Source organism: Aedes aegypti, chromosome 3 (genome assembly GCF_002204515.2).
Source record: "Aedes aegypti strain LVP_AGWG chromosome 3, AaegL5.0 Primary Assembly, whole genome shotgun sequence".
NCBI classification, from domain to species: Eukaryota; Metazoa; Arthropoda; class Insecta; order Diptera; family Culicidae; genus Aedes; species Aedes aegypti.
The window spans coordinates 335,973,137-335,993,284 of record NC_035109.1 but is presented as its reverse complement, the minus strand read 5'-3'; the positions used below and the strand labels follow the sequence as shown (position 1 = coordinate 335,993,284).

The following is a 20,148-nucleotide window of genomic DNA, read 5'->3' as shown; positions in this document are numbered from 1 at the left end:
ATGGTCGACACATTTAGCAATGATGCTCTGCGAATTATCGAACAACATGTTCCGCTTCACCGTCCTCCTTTAAAACCACCTTGGACCTTCGTAAACTGAAAAGACGTAGGGGATAAGCACAGCAGACGCAGTCGCTTACCACATTTAAAACTACTCTTCTTGCTGGCCAGCAACAAGTATGTAAGCCACAATCGTCTTTCATATGCTCGATATATTGATCGAACTCAACGGAATCTTCGACTACGACTTCCAAAACTGAGATTTCTTACTTGCCATACAATTTATTTTTCATTTTCATACAACAAAATCTTACCATGGGGGGAGGGGGGTTGAAAAACCCTGAAAATTGTCTTACGTAATTAATGGACAGCCCCAAAGCACATGGTTTGTGACGTGTTCAAATAGCCCGAAAGAAGGCAAAATTAGAACTTGGAATGTTGGCCATTCCTGGGTAATTTCGGTGGGCCAGAAGAACCAAAGTGGCCATTAATCTATAATTGAACTAGAAGAGTCACAGGGATTCAAAATCATGAAGACTGAGCCGTCGCATGCCTACTTTTGGTACTAAAACTGTGTGGTCCCATATTACGGGTTTCCCGGTGGCCATTCCGGTGCTCCAAAAGAACCAGAACAACCATCCATCCATTCTTTTAGCAAAATACATCCAACCATAAAAAATCGTAAAGAATTGGGCACAATTCATTTGGTTTTGGGGCATAAATTTGAGTAATTTCATCGAATTGTCCAGATTGGCTACCTTCCGGGACTCCAGGAACCGGTTCTGCATAAACCATATTGGACCGAATTTTTCAGGGGATGTGCGTCGGTAATTGTTTCCTTATTACAAAAAATATATATACCGTCAAGCTACCATTCACCGTGCATTTAAGAAAAATTTGCACTTCAATAAATTGTATAACTTTTCCAAATAATTTGATGCGTACTAGAATACCACTACGTAGCGTGCAATTATATAATAATTCAGGAAAAAATATAAAACTAGTGTTGGATAACAAACAATACTCTAAAAATATGTTTGAAAATGTCATGTTAAGGTCGCCTCGTACCGTTCTATGTCACCATTTACCGTGCACACTAGTGCACCATTCACCGTGCATATAGTTTTCGTCATGATTTAATTTTGCATCTTGAAGAAACGTTGGTAATGGAGCAAATATGTTGCTAGTAGTTTACGCACTCATTTTAAGAGTATTAAAATCTTCAATTTTAATAAAAGCCATAAAAAGTTTATAAATATCCTAAATAAATGATTTTTCTTTGTAATCGTTATAGGAGGTTTGACTGTATTGCCCAAACCATTTCATATTCACTCAAACACTCAATATGAAGATTTTTAATCACGACATAACAATAAATCTAATATTACCGAATAATTTCAAGCTTTTTACAGTAATGCACGGTAATGGGAACCATACATATTGAAAAGGGTCCATTTACCGTGCATTTGGGTTTTGACTGGAACACAATAAAAAATTATAAATTGCATAAAATTTCATTGCTCATACGATGAAATACATCTAACTAGTAGTATCCACAGTGTAAAGTTCTTGAAATTTTGAAAAATTTCATACTCTAACGTTAAAATGAAAAATGGTAATTTTTGGCGTTTCTACTAAGAGTGTTGAAAAATATCATTATCAAACAGAATTCACATGATTTTGACTACATAAACTAGGTTTTTCAAAATGCTTTGTAACGAAAACTACTTCATTTTATCAGTTTTATCTTATTTTGCTGACAAAAGAATAATTTGTGAAAATTGTATGAATATTATGTAGGAATTTGTATATGTGCACGGTGAATGGAGCCCGCACGGTGACTGGTGACTTAACGGTACCAAAATATCCATCAATCGAATAGTACCGATGTGAATTATAGGTATATACTTCAGAGACGAACCAGCCAAGGGCTGAAAGTCTCTTTAATAAAGACAATAGTAATAATAATATAGGTATATACAAAACTGCGATGGAAACTAACTTTTCGGATGTTCCGGGTTTCCGGAACCGGGTATGAATAACTAAGTAATTTGAAAATCTCTATTCACAGTCCACGTGAATACCTATTCAACAATATGAGGACGGTTCAGATTACTTGTTTAGTTACGAAACTACAGGTAGTCAAAGTAAGGGTCTGTGAAGGGACTTTTTTTCAGATGCAGCACGTTCCCGGTGGCCAAACTGACCAAATCCGGATATCCGGGAGGGTTTCTGAAACTAGACATGTGTGCCTTTCATTTAAGCCCAACAGAACTAAATTCGGTCAACACACTGATTTTTGCGAGCTGATTGAATTTTCGGGTCAAAAACGACCCTGAGTCACAATTTGTAACTTTTTGTTAGTGACTAAGGAAGGTTAATAGAATTTATGCTATTTCGTATACACAGTTAAAAATAATGAAGATTACACGTCATGTAAACTTCATTTATGCGATGTAAACATGACATCATGTAAATTTAAGTCTAAAATCATGTAAAAATGTGTTATATGTCATGTAATCACATAGAATCCTGCTAGATTACATGACATATAATTGAAGTTTACGTGACATATTATGTAAATATGTATGACATTCCACGCTCCAATTATGTGCATTATATGTCTCAGAAATTTACACGTTTCGTTCGAACTGTGTAGGTCCCGCACTATCAAAGTTATCCGCAAAGATACTCTTGGGCACCTTGATGATAGACTTTGGCATATTGGGCTTTAATCGGCCAAATTGTCTAAAACTCGGCAGTAAGATGCACTTTAGATGATTATAAACGAAGCCAAACCTCAAATGTGGTAATATTATAAGTTGAAGTTAGGAATTATTTCGAGAAATCTTCTACTTATGTAAGTATGAAGAACAAACATGAGTTTTTTTTTAATCCACTGAAGCTGACACTCAGCCTTCGTTCTTTGGCTGAGAAGCCTGAGTTATTCGCAGATTTTGGCATACCTCAGATGTAAACATATTGTACAATATTGGCCCCAGAATGGTACTCTGAGCTTTTATTGAAAATCCACCATCTTTTACAGGAAGTTTGTCAAATTTGGAGTTCTGTTAATTAACCTGAAGTGTACGTACGATATTGAGTGATTTTTGCTTGCCATATCTTTAGAGTTCGATGTATAGTGCTTGACCGGTTGGTTTTCAAGGTAGCATACAATCCAACGCATATGAACAATCATATGCAAAAGCGTGATCGCATCGAACTACCATGTGTATACATAGGGTGCAGAGCTACTTGGGCACTTCCATGATTCACTTTGGCATGGGGTTTTTTTCTCGGCCGAATTGTTTGAAACTTTTCAATAAGAAGCATTTTAGTACGACACATATTGTGGCCAAATATGGGGTCAGAACTTTCAAAAAACCCCACTGCCTAAGTGAATCAAAAGTGCCAAGAATAGGATCCGGCTCCCTACTTAACAAGTTCACCAACATATTCTACGGTTGAGTATGTCATCGCACGTTGATCCCCCAACAATCGCTCACCACCAGAACGCGTTGTCACACATGCAATATGCGTCAGTGTATTTAAAATAGCAAAGCAAGTGGAAAGAAGCGTGTATTTATGGTTTGTCAAGTTCACACGCTTGGCTGGCAGTAACAAGCCGGAGAGCGGCCTCACCGAGATCAGTCTGTGTTGAACCGCGCGTTTGTTAATACATCCAAGCCTGACGGACGCCGCCAAATCAGCTTGCGATCACGTGGAAACGGTATGCGCGCGAGCAGTCAGTCGCTTTGGCGAATACTTCTATAGTTGGTGACTGCGGCACTGTATACGACTATCTGATTGAATGATAACCCGTGCGATTACTTAGCGAGGTATACCGCCTACGGTTTGTTTACATACAGACCTACACAGCTGTGTTTTGTACTTTAAGAGTTGTCCGAATACTGGAGGGCTACTCGTACCTGTTCGTGCCTTATTGATATTTTATTGAGTAGTTTAGAGGTTTGAGCCGACACTTGAAGTTGTATGCGCATAATTGTGTTGAGTGAAGGTCTTTTGCGTTTGTAGTGACATCACGGCGGTTCATATTAGACCAATTCGAATATGTTGAATATTTATCACGTTTAATATCAAAAGAGTGATTAATCTGATCTATCCTACCCGTAGCTACTTCACAAACTAAGCAATTTTAAGTTTTTTGCAAACTCAATACGAAAAAACAGCAACAAAAACATATTGGACCTACTAAGAGTCGCCAAAGGGGAAAAAGCACAGAATACACTGTGTAAAATGCTCAACGCGAAACCATAGAGGTAAAAAATTAAGTGTTACTAACCTAATCCTATCCTTATTAAGCCTCAGACTTGAAACTTAAATGCTACGGGTAGTGCTGAAAGGCCACTATACTGTGGAGGACGCCCTAGTAGCATGTGTTAAAATTACCAAGCTGATGTGTTGATCCAGGAGAGCTCGATTTTGCGCGAATCGTACTCAATTTTGTGTAACTTCGTTTACGCGTGAACGGTTGATAATGCTCTCGACGATCTAAATCTAAAATGTGTAATGTGTTGAACCAGTCTAATGCATACAATACAACCGAAGTGGTGTATGGCCGGCCATATGATGAGCAGATTATTGGCATTGGCATCGACCATCTGCCGGTAGACCGTGTTCAAAATAAAGACGATATCCAATGCCGGACTGCCAAATAGTTGACATCATCTCTGGCAGTGGAGAAATCGCGTGAATTTGAATTAGTGAAAATTTGAATGTCCGCTTTTTGGTGCTCAGTCAAAGCCTAAAGAATTGTGTGAGTGTGAGTAGAATTTATATTGGGCGATGTTTTCGCGCGTTCTCTCTCAATCCCTCTGTGATCTTATGAAAATGAGGGTGTTTATTTTTAGTTGGGGCGACTAATTCGAAACGGAACTCCACGCGTTTGGGTGATGTCAGTGCAATGTTGTTGTTGTTCAGGGAACATGTGTTTTCAGCTTCATCCCGCGTACGGTAGTTCGTTGATTTGATGCTGGTATGATTTTACGGCCTCTGAGAGATTGAGCAAATAGTTTAAAATGATTTCCAAATGTTTATACTGGTATTCCTTTTGACGATATTTCGGTGAGCTTGAATTTATGTTTCCTATTGCACTAGTTATTAGTAGGTCAACCACACGCAAATAAAACCGTTCCAGAAAATGCGCACATACAGTTACGATTCCAGAACAAGCCATTTTATGAGACGTTTCGAATCATATGCTTTTTGTTTGTTTACCAGCTCTGAAACTTGCTGGCGGGCCCATTTATTTACGTTTCTTCTAGTGCCACATTTGGGAGGAGCTCATTCATTAATGGCGTTTAATGAGATTTTCAATCTTCCCCAGTAAAATTAAAATTAAAAGGCAGGGAAGAATTTATTTCATTTACTGGTAACATCAGACATGTAACCGCGTAGAAAAATAGCCAGAATGAGGCGAAAATGTGATCACCAACAAAAACGTTACCAGCGCAATTCACATATCATGCTAGTTTTTAAAACAAAAACAATGAGCGGCCCGCCAGAAAACGTCATCCGACTGTCTCGTAAAATGGCTTACTAGCTGCTTCTCGCTTTACAAATTTACACGATTAAAGAAAATTAAAGTCCGTGTCCAGGAAGAAGCAAAGCCATGCTGAATGTGTTTGGGTTTTATTCCTGATCGGTCCAGGATCTTTTCGTAATGGAAATTTCCTTGAATTCCCTGGGCATAGATTTTCATCGTACTTGCCACTCGATAAACGACTGCGAAAATGGCAACTTTGGCGAAGAAAGTTCTCATAAAACACTAAGCTGAGAAGCAGGCTCTGTCCCAGTGTGGAAGTCATGCCAAGAAAAACCGAAGTAGAATACAAATCAAAGAATCGAAAAATACAATGGATAATTGCTCCACAAAATCGTTCAGTTTTTTCGGGAAATCCTTCAGTAACTTTTGCAGGAAATAATTCATACGTTCCCTAAATCCATTCTGGATATTTAAATTCATTTGCCCAAATATTTTCTATTTATCTAGGCATTTCCAGGGATTCCCTTAGGCCTTTCATCCATTGATTGAACACTAATTGAATTTTAACACTTTATAAATTACTTTTCAAATAAAAAAGAAAAAGAAAATGCTGAAAACACACTAGTAAGATGAACAAAATCTGTTTAATTCTAGTTTTTTGTATTTTCTAACGGATCTTAGATGGGCCTGTTTTGCGACTTACAGATTTCTTTATTGCTCGACACCATGGAACACTCCAGCACATACAGTATCGGACATATAAATTTGTATGGGACAACGGCTTTGGTGCATTTTATATGTCCGATACTGTAGGTTTCCAACCATTTCGGTTACACGACCCACCCATAGCGACCAGATACCTAAGCCGCTAAATTCGTAATTCAAAAACTATTTATTTTAAATGGGCTTGGTGCCTCGTTGTGATAAATATTTTCGTTTTTGAAGCGTACAAAAAAAAATTAAAAAAATAAATACACCTTATTCTGTTTTTGCACGGGAGATGCGTACCGTGTAAAAAAAGTTTTCAGTTCAAAATTTAAAAAACCGTGTAAAAAAAGTAACACCAGTTCTCGAAGTTTCATGCAAAAATAAAGTTTTGGCGGAAAAATGTACGGAAACTTTTTTCGCACGGCCGTGTAAAAAAAATCCGTGCAAAAACAGAATCGGGTGTATGTATTTTGACATTGCATTTTGATAATGTATTTTAGTATTTAATTGATCAATATTAAACGTTGGCACCCAATACCGGACACGATCTGGAAATGTCTCAAATCCTGTAAATGTGTACTTCATTCAATGTTTTCACTCTAGGATTAGTATTTTACTGCAAATTCAATGAATTTGCAACATTCACTAGAGTAATTTGAGTTTTACTTAGTTTGCCAGTGGATCATCAAAAAATATCTTCCATATATGATGAAAAATAACATATATGACGTGTTGTTTTGAATTATCATTCTTCTTATTTTTATTGCATTTTTTATACAATGATCAATAGAATCCACGAAAAATGAATATATTTGAAGTCATTGGTGCAAAAATTACAAAGATATCATGTAACAAATGAAGCTGTCCGAAACTGGGGGAAAATTATTTTTCTATATTCATAATGATAAGTTCAAATTTAGGGCGATACGTCAACTTTTTATCGGTTTTCAAACATTTCTGTTTTTCCTAAAAAGCGTGCATATATGCATATGTAATATATTTCAAGAATGTGTTATTTCACGCAACCATTCCTCTCTATAGTAGCTTCCTTTTCTTCTAACACACCATCAGGATTGGACCATGATTTGTCAATTTTTCGACGGTGCCCGGCATTGGGTGCTGTACGGTAGTAGGAGATTCCTATTCCTTGCGACCCACCATGTGAAGTAGTCAGCTTTTACTGAACATTTTGTGACAATTCGTTACTTTTCGGAAATGAAGTGCGATGTTTTGAAACACATGCGCCAAATCCGTTTTAATCTGCAATATTTGCGATATTTTTAACAGTCAAAAGTGATAAGTTCGTTCGTTCTATTCAATATTATGAACGCTCAGATATCGTCTTTTACCTTCAGATTGAGCAATTTTTGAAATGAAGGATGGTACACAAATTATGCCACGCTAAATTTCAACTTTTTCGACCCCCTCCCCATTTGTCAAGTTTTTTGAGTCCTCCAAAAAAATTGTAAAGCTCGTCAAACTAAGTTTGACCCTACCACCCCCCCCCCCCCCCTTTTTTGTAGAGTGATATAATTTGTGCATGAACCCTGAGGATAAATGAACTTCAGAGTAACATTTTCATAATTTGAACCTGCAGCAAATAATCTTCCCTTTCGAAAAAAACGGGAAATGCTGAGCATTATAAAAAATGAAGAACTCTTAACGTAATTCCACATGTTTTGCAAGAAATTGACACACTGAAACCTTTTAGTTTATATTTAGGTAAATGTTTCTGAGTTTGAAATTACAGCTTAAAAAGTGATACCGTAAAACGGGGTAGCTTTGATAGTTTTTTCGAAAAAAAAGTTGAATATTGATGCATGCTGTTTCAAAGAATTATAATTTATATTTTTAAAACAAGTACTAGTATCATAACTATCAATTGCAGTTGATAGATTGCCGTAAGATTTAATCTAAATGGATATATAATTTTTCATATTTTCGAAAGACGGTTTTCTGTTTTGGGGTAACTTTGATAGTGGACTATAAATCAAACAAAATTGAATGAATTACAGAAAATTTAGGGCGTTGCATACCTCTAGGCGTTTAACGCTATATGGAAATTTATGACTTAGATTACAAAAAAAGACCCAGTTTGTACAGATGGTTTTCGCTAAGAGATTTGAGACCGAAGCGTTTCGAAAATGCTAAAATCTTATAAATTTTTAATATTTGCATATAAATCTTTAATTGTACCGTAAAATGGGGTGAAGTTAATCTTTTTTGAGCGATTCTGTTTTATAATTCTTAGTAGGATGCATGTATTATCATCCAAATATTTTTTAAACCTGAAATGTTTACGAAATGTTATCATCATAACAAAAACAATTTTTTAAAATCAAAAAGTGGAATCTTTGGTTCCGGGGTGGAGATGATAAATTACAGCGACAAGCTTCCTAAAATAAAGAGACATGCTATTTTCTAAATTTGGGATCACTGATCCCGAATCAAGTCTCAAAAATCTTACAACTTTTATCAACAATTTTAGAATTGAATGTTGTGAGTTACGGAATACGCCATATTAAACGCCTGAAGGTATGCAATTTTCTTTGAAATTAACGACTCGCTTACAAAACGAATTTTTTTTTTTTTGAAAATGAATTTGTATCCTCCATGCAAATTCAAAACTGGGATCGCAGAACATATCTGGAATGTGTGGCATACAGTTGTGTTCAGAATAATAGTAGTGAAAGCCGATTTTCATACAAAATGCTCAACTTTGGCATGATGTAACTTTGTTTCCCTATGAGCAATCGGCATGAAATTTTGACAGTGAACTACAAATATACTCAATTTCATTATCACAAGATTTTAAAATTTTCACACTACCGGCTAAAAAGTTAAGCACCAGGTGAAATCGCTCAAAATAATAGCAGTTTTTCTTTTGTAAATTTTTGTTCAGCAACAATTATGTAAAAATTTGGCTTGTTTATATACTCACAGCTTGGGTGGAAATGGTTGAAACGATAACTAAAGAAAAATTCAAAAACTCAAAATACAGTAGATATTCAAATTATTAAACTTACGCCCCTATTCCAGCCTTCTCCCTAGTCATCATTGTTCTGCAGACTTTACGTTCTTACTATTGACGTGCCTTAGCTCTCTGTTGCATTCCGTTAGAGCTTTTTTGTATTCAATCCAGTCAGAAGAGATTATTGCTCTTCTGAGCACCCGCCTGGATTTTTTCTGCCAGCTTGTCATTTCACCAAGGCACATTTTGTAAGTCGAACGAATTCACGTGACTCGGCTGTAGTCATTGTCAATCAAAATAAGCATGCATATTTTAGATGTCATTGGTCGAGCCCCATAGTAATCCTGTCACATAGAGGAACAACTGTCGATAAACTCGAGTGACAGAGCCAAATCGAGCGAAATTTTTAGTCGACAGTGACTCCAGTCGAGTCGTTTTTGATCGACTCGACTTATAAAATAGGGCCCTTAATCAATGCACTATGGTCGGGCTCCATATAAAGGAGCGGCCAAAACTACCAAAACACTTTTTGAGATTTTTATGGTTTTTATCATTTTAAATTATACGTCATGTATTATATTATTATGATTCTTAATTGAAATTGAACTAAAATTTAAATTTCTTTGACTTTTATGACGTCAAACTGACTGAAGTCACAAAATTGAAAAATGTAACAATAAAACAAAGTACAAAATTCATATTTAAGCAATGCAATATTTTCCCAAAGTTACGCACTATCTGAAAGCTTATGGTTCAATACTTTTATCGAGCATGAAGATGGAAAAAATATTTGGTTGAAGCTTTAATACTGTTCAGTATAACACTTTAGTAATTTTGATGATTTTGAACATGAAAAACAACTCTTGTTGCGTCATGTCACCGCAATTTCGAATATTGCACTTTAAAATGCATCCTTAGATCTTACAAAAACCGTTTAAATTTTTTGCAGAAATTTGCTGATTTGCAGGTAAGAGCTATTTGAATAATTCAGTATTTTCATACATTTTGACGATATTTTTCATACAAAGTTGATAAAAAAATATATTTAACCACTCTTTATACATATTTTGATCAAACTTGTGGGCTTCGTGGCCGTGCGGTTAGTGTTACTAAACATTTAGCTGCATCGAGTCAAGGGGTGTGGGTTCGATTCCCGCTTCAATTCGAAAAACTTTTCCCCAGGAAGGTTTTTCGACTGTGCCACTAGGCGTTGCATGCTAGTCCGTTGTCTCTAGTGTGGTGCTTCCTTCAAAGGACAAATCGTCCATTGGAAGCATTAAAGTGTCGGTGTCTTCTAAAAAAAAACTCGTTAAAATACAAACAAAATTTGTGCTTTCCGCTAAATTTAATTGCATTTCTAATAAAAAAAAAACCTTTATAAAAAAGTTACGTAATATGTGAATAATCCCTTCTGAAACAATAAAAACGCCAAATAACATATTCATCGATTAAGGCGATAAAACAAGTTTTGGCCAAACTTCGTTTTTTTCCGACCATTGTGCAATGATCCCTTTAGATGCCTCTTTTCCATTTGTGAAACAGTCGTGAGCTGTTCAGCGTTATACGAATTATTATTTGTTAAATGAAAAAGATAAAGATCCTAGTTGTTTTTTGGGTTCTATACGTTAGGGGCCTTCCTTAGCCGAGTAATTAGAGTCCGCGGCTACAAAGCGAAGCCATGCTGAAGGTGTCTGAGTTCGATTCCCGGTCGGTCCAGGATCTTTTCGTAATGGAAATTTACTTGACTTTCCTGGGCATAGAATATAATCGTACCTGCCACACTAGACTGGCCCACCTCAGTGTGGGAGAAAAATAAAGTTGTATAATTCCACGGGGCACCCCCCAGGTCTATTCCTTAGGGTTAAAACAGGACTTCCTTGAAATTTCAGCTCATTTGGTCGTGCCACGAGCTGGCGCGTTTGAATTGAAGATAACATGGAATTTTAAGCTCAAACATATGGGAAACAGGACATACATTACTGTTAGACTCATGGAAATTGTGGAAAAAAAAGTGACATAAGGTCAATTTTCAATATATTTGAAGCAAATATCCCATACAAACTTCAAATTGAATACGCCAGCTGGTGGAGTAACCGATTGAGTTAAACTTTTAGGAGAGCTTTTTTCTTACCCTAAAACTATATCTAGGCACCCCCGTTGAGTTTAACATTTTTTTTGTTTTAGGGCCAGTCTACTGCCACACGATATACGAATGCAAAAATGGCAACTTTGGCAAAGAAAGCTCTCAGTTAATAACAGTGAAAGTGCTCATAAGAACACTAAGCTGAGAAGCAGGCTCTGTCCCAGTGAGGACGTTAATCCCAAAAAGAAGAAGAAGGTTTCCTGTGATTTCTGATCCAACTTCAAAATCAAACCGGATTTGGTTGTGATCTGACAATGGCTCTTCATAAAAAACCTGCCAGTTCTTTCCCGATTGCTGGGTTACTACAGATCGCAAGATCAAGAACCTCCTGTCAGAAGGCATTTACAAAAGTAGGAGAAACCCCTTTATTACATACAGTATCGGAAATATAGCATTTTACCATACAAAATGACGAACTGTAGAGAGATATACTGCCGTGAATCGCAAGTCAGTCCCATCTGTAGAAAGTAGGCATTGATAAAATGGGCTGTGAAGTTTTCAAACTCGTTTTCCATACGAATATTCAAAAAATTCCAGCGAATTGAAACATGTTCAAATCTTAATGAAACTTACACAATTTGATTTTCACCATTATATCTTTTCGAGAAAAATATGACGATGAACAAACCACGGTTCATTTTTGTGTTACACGGTGCGGAAACCTGTAATGGCTTTTGACTTTTCATTATAGGGTAATTCGCTAATTGTTGAACGCTACCCAAATGTTGAACGATCTGTATAAACCATGTTAAAACAGGAAATTGAACCATTTTCAAACAGTTTCAATAAATTATACAGATTATTTTGTAAGTTAGCTGTACTATTGGACACAATAAATTTAATTAGCACATCAATTTCTGAAACGAAATATTTATTGAAATTTTTTATCGGTAGGTGGAACGAAAATTTCAATTCTCTTAAAAAATAACTTGAGCTGGGGCTGCTATGAAATAAGCTGTGTGGTAAAATATACTACGTATATTGGGTTAAGCACCTATTCACGATATCAGTAAAAGTCTACTTTAGTTATTTTCTAAACATCCGTACAATTTACTCGTATCTATTAATTACATAAAATCATTTTCAATTGCACTTTCGTTTCACGTACATTTTCCATTTGTTGAACACTAGCATAACATGAAAGGCTTGGTTTCATCAACAGTATTGCCAGATTTTTTGCTTTCGTACCAAACACCTATATTGAAATGGAATATTGCATTACACAATACAGTATTGTTTTTTGCTTTAAACATTTGTTGAATAATTATTATAAAAAATCCTATAATGGTGTATGTTGCAATGGTGAAAAACGCGATTCAGAAAAGTATAACTAATTGCATACCCCAACCAACCCCCACCCCCCATAATCTTTCTGATTTTTTTTTTTAGAATTTCACTATCTTCACTATGGCATTAATGCCATCACCGTTTGTTTGTTTACACCATGATTGAAATTACGCATCGGCAGCCGATTTATCCGGAGTATAACCTCAATCTCGCGATTGATGCTGTAACGTCGAAAATAATGTACATTAGGAGAAGTCGATAAAGTCTATGGAGTGTCGTAGGGGACGATTCACTTCCGTTTCAGCCCAGAGTGGTCAGGGAAAGTGCTTCGCGGACCTAACCCTGGCCTCACAACCGACGAGGAGCGCGAACTTGCAAGTTGAATGAATGCGGGAGTAAAACGGTCAACATTTAGCGACAATCGTTCAACATTAGGATAAGATGGGTTATGTATGTGTTCAACAATTGGGTATAGAACTATCTTTTTAAATATATATTTTTTCAATTAAAAATGGACATTATCGTGCTAAAAATGTTACAGAAATAATGTTAAACAATTGCCTACGGTGTTGAATGCTTTTTAGCAACCTTTCTATCAAAATTTCCATGAAAATCAAATAACAAAAAAACGTCTATCTTAACCGTTCAACATTTGGCGATTTACCCTAGGACCTGTTTTTTCCTATTTTTTCCGAACAAATCTTATTACCTCATCAATGCAGCTGAAAGAGCATCAGAAAATATGTTGAAAACTGAACTCAACTCAACTATGACGAAAATGCAAATGAGATTGCCTTGCGATTCACGGCAGTGTACAAGGGATAGGCAAAATGATTCAGATAGACTACATTTTGCTTAAAATTAAATGCTTATAACTTTATGAAAAATTGATGAAATTGAATGCACCCGGAAACTGTCGACAGAAAATTTGATAAAGTTTTAGGAATTTTCTTGGCAATGCATTTTGGCCACCGGACACCGGAGATGTTCCGGATTTTCCAGTTTTACGGAAATGGTCATACTTCTGAAGATTTTTAACGATTCTTAATGCGTCCACTGGCATTCAACTTCCTACTAGTTTCTAGTTCTAATTTCTAGGAAAATTGTAAACATCTGTAAAACTTCACACCGCACAAAAATACAAGCGACAGAAAAAATGCCGTTTTGACCTGACCTTGGAAAATCCGGAACATATCTGGTGTCCAGTGGCCAATATACCGTAAGGACGCCATTCACCGCTCATTTAACAGCATTTCAACACATTAAATTCGGTCAAAAATCGGTTTTTCGATATTTTTCGCAACTTTTTGCGCTAGACGCAAGATAAAACATTTGTTTTTGTAGGAAAGAAGTTGCAATGTGAATAACGTATAATGGTATCGTATAACATGTATGCCAATGATACATGTGTAGGGCGCCATTCACCGCTCATCCTAAGTATGAGGCTCTATATACACAACTAGTTGGAATTACTTTACTTTCACTAGCTGGTTGCTATATTTGTACTTTGGCACAACAACATATAAAAGCGTGGCAGCTAAAAAGCATTTTTCGATCTGCCATAATAAAATCATTGTTCAACTCATGTTTACCGCCTTAAAAAGCCTAAAATTATTTTTTATAAATAGTATATAATATGAAATCATCTGAATTTCATTCTGATACAATCCATTCTGGTATACTAATACATGTTGATGACTTATATTACGAAAATTTGTTCAGATTTTTCAAAATAATTCAATGAGCGGTGAATGGAGCATGAGCGGTGAATGGCGTCCTTACGGTACATGACTGTGCAAGTTCCTGAAACTAGATCAAATTTGCCGTCGACAGCTTTCGGATGCATCCAATTTAATAAATTTTTCATAAAGTTAACAGCATTTGAAATTGGCAAAATTTGGCCTATCTCAATCATTTTGCCTATCCCCTGTACTGCCGTGAATCGCAAGTCAGTCCCATCTGCATTTTCGTCAAAATTGAGTTGAGTTCAGTTTTCAACATCTCTTCCAATGTTCTTCCAGCTCCACTAATGAAATAATATGATTTATTCGGAAAAAATAGGATAAATAGCAAGTCAAATTGTCCCATAATGAAAAGTAACCGCATATCAGTCCCACTACAGACTTTCGCTCCGTGGAACTCCGTACAAAAATGTACCTTGTTTTTAACATCTTTATATTTTTCTCGGAAAGATATCGTAGTGAAATGCAATTTGTGAAAGTTTCATTAAGAAAGGAAGATGTTCCAATCCTCTGCATTTTTTTGAATATTCGTATGGAAAACTTCACAGCCCATTTTCTCAATGCCTACTTTTTACAGATGGGACTGACTTGCGATTCACGGCAGTGTATCTCCTCCGTTTCTCAACCGATTCTTCTCATTTTTACTGTAACGAACTACAAAAAAAAAGTCACAAAAATAATTCCACATTCCATAAGTAACCTTTAAGTTTCTTTCGATCTTTTGCAGAAAACCAACAAACATCCAGCATAATGGGCAACGTAGTTAATAAGGTCACCCATCCGATCCAGGCAATGCGAGGCAAGAAGCGCAAACGCGAGGACGAAGACTCGGACAGCAACGAGGAGATCAACGATTTGCTCGACAAATCACTTGCTACTCCCAAGCGGTAAAATATTTTTAACATTGACCAATAGTTTTTTTAACCTTCCAGTCGTCGCGCGGTTTGCTACCGTCAGAACCACCACGTTGCTGTTGTGAACGAAAAGCAAGTTTTTTTAACAGTGTTGTACCACCGCTCATACACGCAAAAAAATTGTGCGGTAAAAACTACCATTTTAGGGGGTTGACTTAAGCGCTCGCACCGGCAATTTTCAGCAGACCAGAAATGCGCTTGATTTTACCATGTCTGTAGTCGAATTGATGAAAATAACTTCTGTCAAATGTACCAGTAATGCGGCGGGATGTACCATAACCATAGCAATTTATTCTGAAATTCCATGGTAGTTTCAAGAATGGGCGTAGTCAGCTACAATAGTAGTTTTTACCACAGAATTTTTTCCCGTGTAGAATTATTATTTATGAATGAACTAAACAATTTTTCGCAATAAAAGTTATCAACATGTATTAGCAATCAAAATGGATTGCATTAGAGTGAAACTAAATTGATTTTATATTATATATGTTTATAATAAATAATTTCTAGCTGTTTAAGGTGGTTAACATGAGTCGGAAAATGCTTCTTACTGCTCATAACTGCATATTTGTAACATTCGACACAAGTAGGCATTGAGTAAATGGGATACCAAGTTTGCATTTCACTGCAGTATGGGAGGAAACTAAAATTTCCAAAAATCATTAGGAATTCAAAAGAGCTTATTTGAGGCTGAAATTTTGTACAACTCATATTGCATATTGGGCGAATAGTCAGAAAATAATTCTGATAGAAATTTCGTTGCTACTACATTATGAGGCTCATGTATAATCTCAATGTGACTGTTATGCGGTTACAATTACCAATGTGACAAAACAACTTGGTATTTTTTTCGAATTTTCTAGAACAATCTCACAAATTTTAGTAAGTTTATCGAAAGTATTTATCATTTGATAACTCTCCATGGTATTAACTCCAATTTGTCAAAAATGTCGAATGTGACTGTTATGCAGTTATGGGCAGCTTAGCTATGGTATATTATGTTGTCGTATTATATTACAAAGATAAATGCCAGCTAATGAAAGTAAATTAATTCCAACTACTAACTAGTGCTTCATATGGAGCCCCATACTTAGGATGAGCGGTGAATGGCGCCCTAAACCTGTATCGTTATCATACATATTATTCGGTACCATTATACATTTTTCACATTTCAGCCTTTATTCTACACAAACAATTGTTTTAAATTGTGTCTAACGCAAAAAAAAAACTTTGAAAAATTATGAAAAAATAAATAAAATTTAAAAATAATATGAGCGGCGAATGGCGTCCTTACGGTACAAAATACAACAGCGCGGCGACTGGAGTGTTAATTATGGTTTATCGCGACCAACCGAGTGGAAGTATTGACAACTATCGAAAATCTAGACATTACATATACTTGAAAATTGGACTGAATGAACAAATTGAAGTTGAATTTGCTTCAAAGTAATACGTCTTCTCGATGAGAGTAGAACTCACGACTCCAAATTCGCAAGACAGGCGCGTTATCAATTACGCCACTTGAAGAGTCATGGACAAAGAAGACAACTGAATTCGATGTCAACTCAATCAAGTGGTCCACTTTCACAAAGCGCACACCGAGAAGACGTGTAACTTTTTTCGCAAATTTCACATCAATTTGTCCATTTTATTCAATTGCAGCGTCTATGTCTAGGAGTAATGTCTAGATTTCCGGTAGTTGTTAATTAAGTAGTTAATTTCGTTCAAGACCCTTAAAATTCCGCTTTCACTTTGCAGAAAAAAGCTAATCTCAACGGCCAAGTACATCTACCAGGCGCTGTTCAAAGAGGAACGCAACTCGGACATCACGGTGCATGCCCTCGGGAAGGTGTGGCACTTGCACAAGGTTTACCTCAGCCAAAGTCCCTACTTTGCCAGCATGTTCAACGGATCGTGGCGCGAAGCGGAGGAAGATTATGTTCACATTGAGATAATAGACCCGAAGATCACCATAGAATCTCTGTACTCGGTGTTCGGGTCGTTGTACATGGATGAGGTTGTGCTGGAACCGCGGGAGATCGTTTCCATTCTGGCCACGGCTACCTTGTTCCAGCTGGACAGTTTGATCGACCGATGCGCCGAGGTGATGATCGAAACATCAAACGCGGAGGTGAGTTTACCGTTATGATTAGCATGTGGCTGATAATTAAAGTACGTTCCTAATTTTTGTTCCAGACGGCGGTTAAGTATTACGAAGCCGCATGCGAGTACGGAGTGAAGAGTGTGAAACAATCCACATTCAATTGGCTGCTGGTGAACTTGCTGAGTTTGTACTATAAAACCGGCAAGTGGTTACGGTTGATTAGCATCGAGCTGATGGAGCTACTGGTGGCCAGTCCCGATCTGTATGTGATGCAAACCGAGCTGTCACTCTACACTTTGTTGAGGTATTGGATGTACTTGAAGTTGCATCCGGGAGGAGAGGAGGTCGGTGCTTCAGAAGAGAAGTTGCAGTATTTCTCTAATAGACAGAGTTCGGTTGCGTTCTTGAATACTCCAAAGGGAAAACCGTACGAGAAATGCTTTCGAGCGTTAAGATTGAACAATTTACTCAATCACCATGTGGACATAAGGGTGTTACGGCAAGATAATATAATTCCTGTAGAATGGATGCACGAACCTCTGTTTCAGCAATGGAATAGCATGTTGTTGGTTGATCAAACGCTGGATAAGGGACCAAAAGACGTAGACGAAAAGTTATTCTTGGAATCTTGCATAAGGTGTGGACGAACCCTTCCCGAAAGCGAATATCTTAAGTGGCGATGGACCGGGTTTAATTTCGGACTGGATTTGATTCTGATATCGGACACTAAAACGTTAAGAGTAAAGCGCCATCACAGGACAGAAAACGAGCGGTTACTAAGCTTACAGGTGAAACGGCAATTCCAAATTCGAGTCTCGGTAGCATCCCTCAACGATCTGCGGCAAATCAAACATCAGCAAACGACTCCGATCCAGTCAGTGTCGTTGGATAAAAACGAAGAAGCGATGCTGATCATGTTCGACAAAGAACTCACATACCCGCTACTCATTTCCGTAAATATGTTAGTCGTTTCACCTCCACGAACTAGTCCCAACTCTCCAGCCGTCCAGGGATCACCTACAGCAGGCCCGTCCAGTTCACGACACACGCATCGCGACGAGGAAGAATCTTTAGACGCTGTTGGAGCCGACATCGCCGTGAGCTCATGATTGCACACCATTCGGACCAAAAGGGTTCGTCGACCTCCACAGCGCTCCGGAGGAGATACGTCAGGATGCTGAAATGTACTGGTTGGTAGCAGGGGCTAGTGAACCCGTTTCGTTATCTTCCACCGGGTGGGAAGGTGTGGTATCAGCTGTTTTAAGTTATCGTGCGATTTAGCGCCGGACAGCGACACATACACATGTCGGAAACACTGTTGTTACACACAGATAGCATTACACATAGCATTAGATACTCTAACAGCATTTTCCTGCTTTGATGTTTGGGTATACAATGAAAGCGATAAGGGTAAACGCAATGTTCTTATATCTTGGGTCAGTTCGAATTGTATAAATAGGCCCAACTGATAAGGTGTGTGCCATTTTTTCTTGCGCCGTTTGCAATACAACTCAAGCTCAGTGTCTTACTCTGTAACTATCGGTGATTGGAACCGTAAATGTTGGGAAGATTTTTAAATATTGGGCCTTTACAACTGCTGGATTGTAGCTTGTTATGAATATTTGAAATTTTATTGATTACGGTTATTGGAATATTTGCCTTTGTGAACATTATTTGATGAATTAAAACTTTTCATTCGAATTACTATTTTCTTGAATAGTTATCATCAACAACAGTTGGGTATCAGTTGTTGAGTAAATTCTCTGTAGATGTATTTGTATTAAATCCTGATGTATTGAAGGTCTAAGATGTTCTTCATACGATTATCATGCAAATAAATTTAACTTGTTCAATGTTTGGAGTTATCCCAGTGTGCAAATTTATCTTTTTTTTTCCATACAGTGGAGTGATAAAAGCCGACAAAAAATCAAATAATATCGGTACTCGTATTACATAATAGATATGTTACCCAAAATCTCTTTAAATAAGTTTAACACTCCGCCATAAGTAAGTTCAAATGTTATATAAAACACACCCAGTCACATACTATAATAATTACAACAAACACAAACAAATAATGAGTAGACGATCAAAATAAGTGATAATGAACGTTCAATTACTATCAACCAACGATATAATTACAGTTAAGACAACAGAAAAGGGGTATATTTACTTAACTAATTAATTAACTCATAGGATTAGCACTCAGCGTAGAAATCGTTCGGATTCTTCCAATTGCATCCTGATTTGAAATAAAGTCAACGGTTACAGAAAGTATATTCCCGTACGTACGTACCTATTGAAATAAGTCTTGCATTCTAATCGCGTCGCAGTGTGACTAACTTCCACGCCTAGGTTTTCATTTAGACTGCATAAATGAGTCGACGGAAACAGCGCAAAATTGTGTAACGGAGATCCATCTGCCCATTTATATTTGTTTATAGGATTTAAGATTTTATTTACAATAACATCGAATCGGAATTCTTTTTCAAATTGATTATGCAAGGAATTATTACTACTTCAGTTGAGAAAGCCATGTTGCATAGTGCACACTTCTTAGGTATCGAATTTAGTGTAGTATAATGCCATGATAATCTTTACAACATAAGATTCAAATTATTTCAATATTGGTGGACTAAACATCAAGCTAAAGCCGCAGCAGTAGTGGTCCTCAGCCTTACTGACCATGACATCGATGGGCCGCTACATATACACTCCCGTACATAAGTTTGGGTTCACCCCTTAAAAAACATGCAAAAGTGTTCAGTCCATAT

General features: G+C 36.9%; 1 protein-coding gene across 8 annotated transcripts in view; it reads left to right on the top strand.

Annotated features, from left to right (window-relative positions):
* LOC5567176 (protein germ cell-less) overlaps nucleotides 1–19,872 on the top strand; it is a 39,605-nt gene extending 19,733 nt beyond the window's left edge. For 2 of the 8 annotated variants that reach the window (XM_021855371.1, XM_021855372.1), the window contains exons 3-5: nucleotides 15,084–15,243; nucleotides 17,029–17,401; nucleotides 17,467–19,872. In XM_021855371.1, the coding sequence (XP_021711063.1) occupies nucleotides 15,107–15,243; nucleotides 17,029–17,401; nucleotides 17,467–18,483 (1,527 nt within the window). In that variant the 5' untranslated portion in view covers nucleotides 15,084–15,106 and the 3' untranslated portion in view covers nucleotides 18,484–19,872. Of the gene's footprint in view, nucleotides 1–3,655; nucleotides 3,839–4,622; nucleotides 4,783–4,871; nucleotides 5,085–15,083; nucleotides 15,244–17,028; nucleotides 17,402–17,466 lie in introns of those variants that run through there. The other 6 variants (XM_021855376.1, XM_001651551.2, XM_021855377.1 and 3 more) reach the window with 6 other exon arrangements.
* The last annotated feature ends 276 nt before the right edge of the window (nucleotides 19,873–20,148 follow it).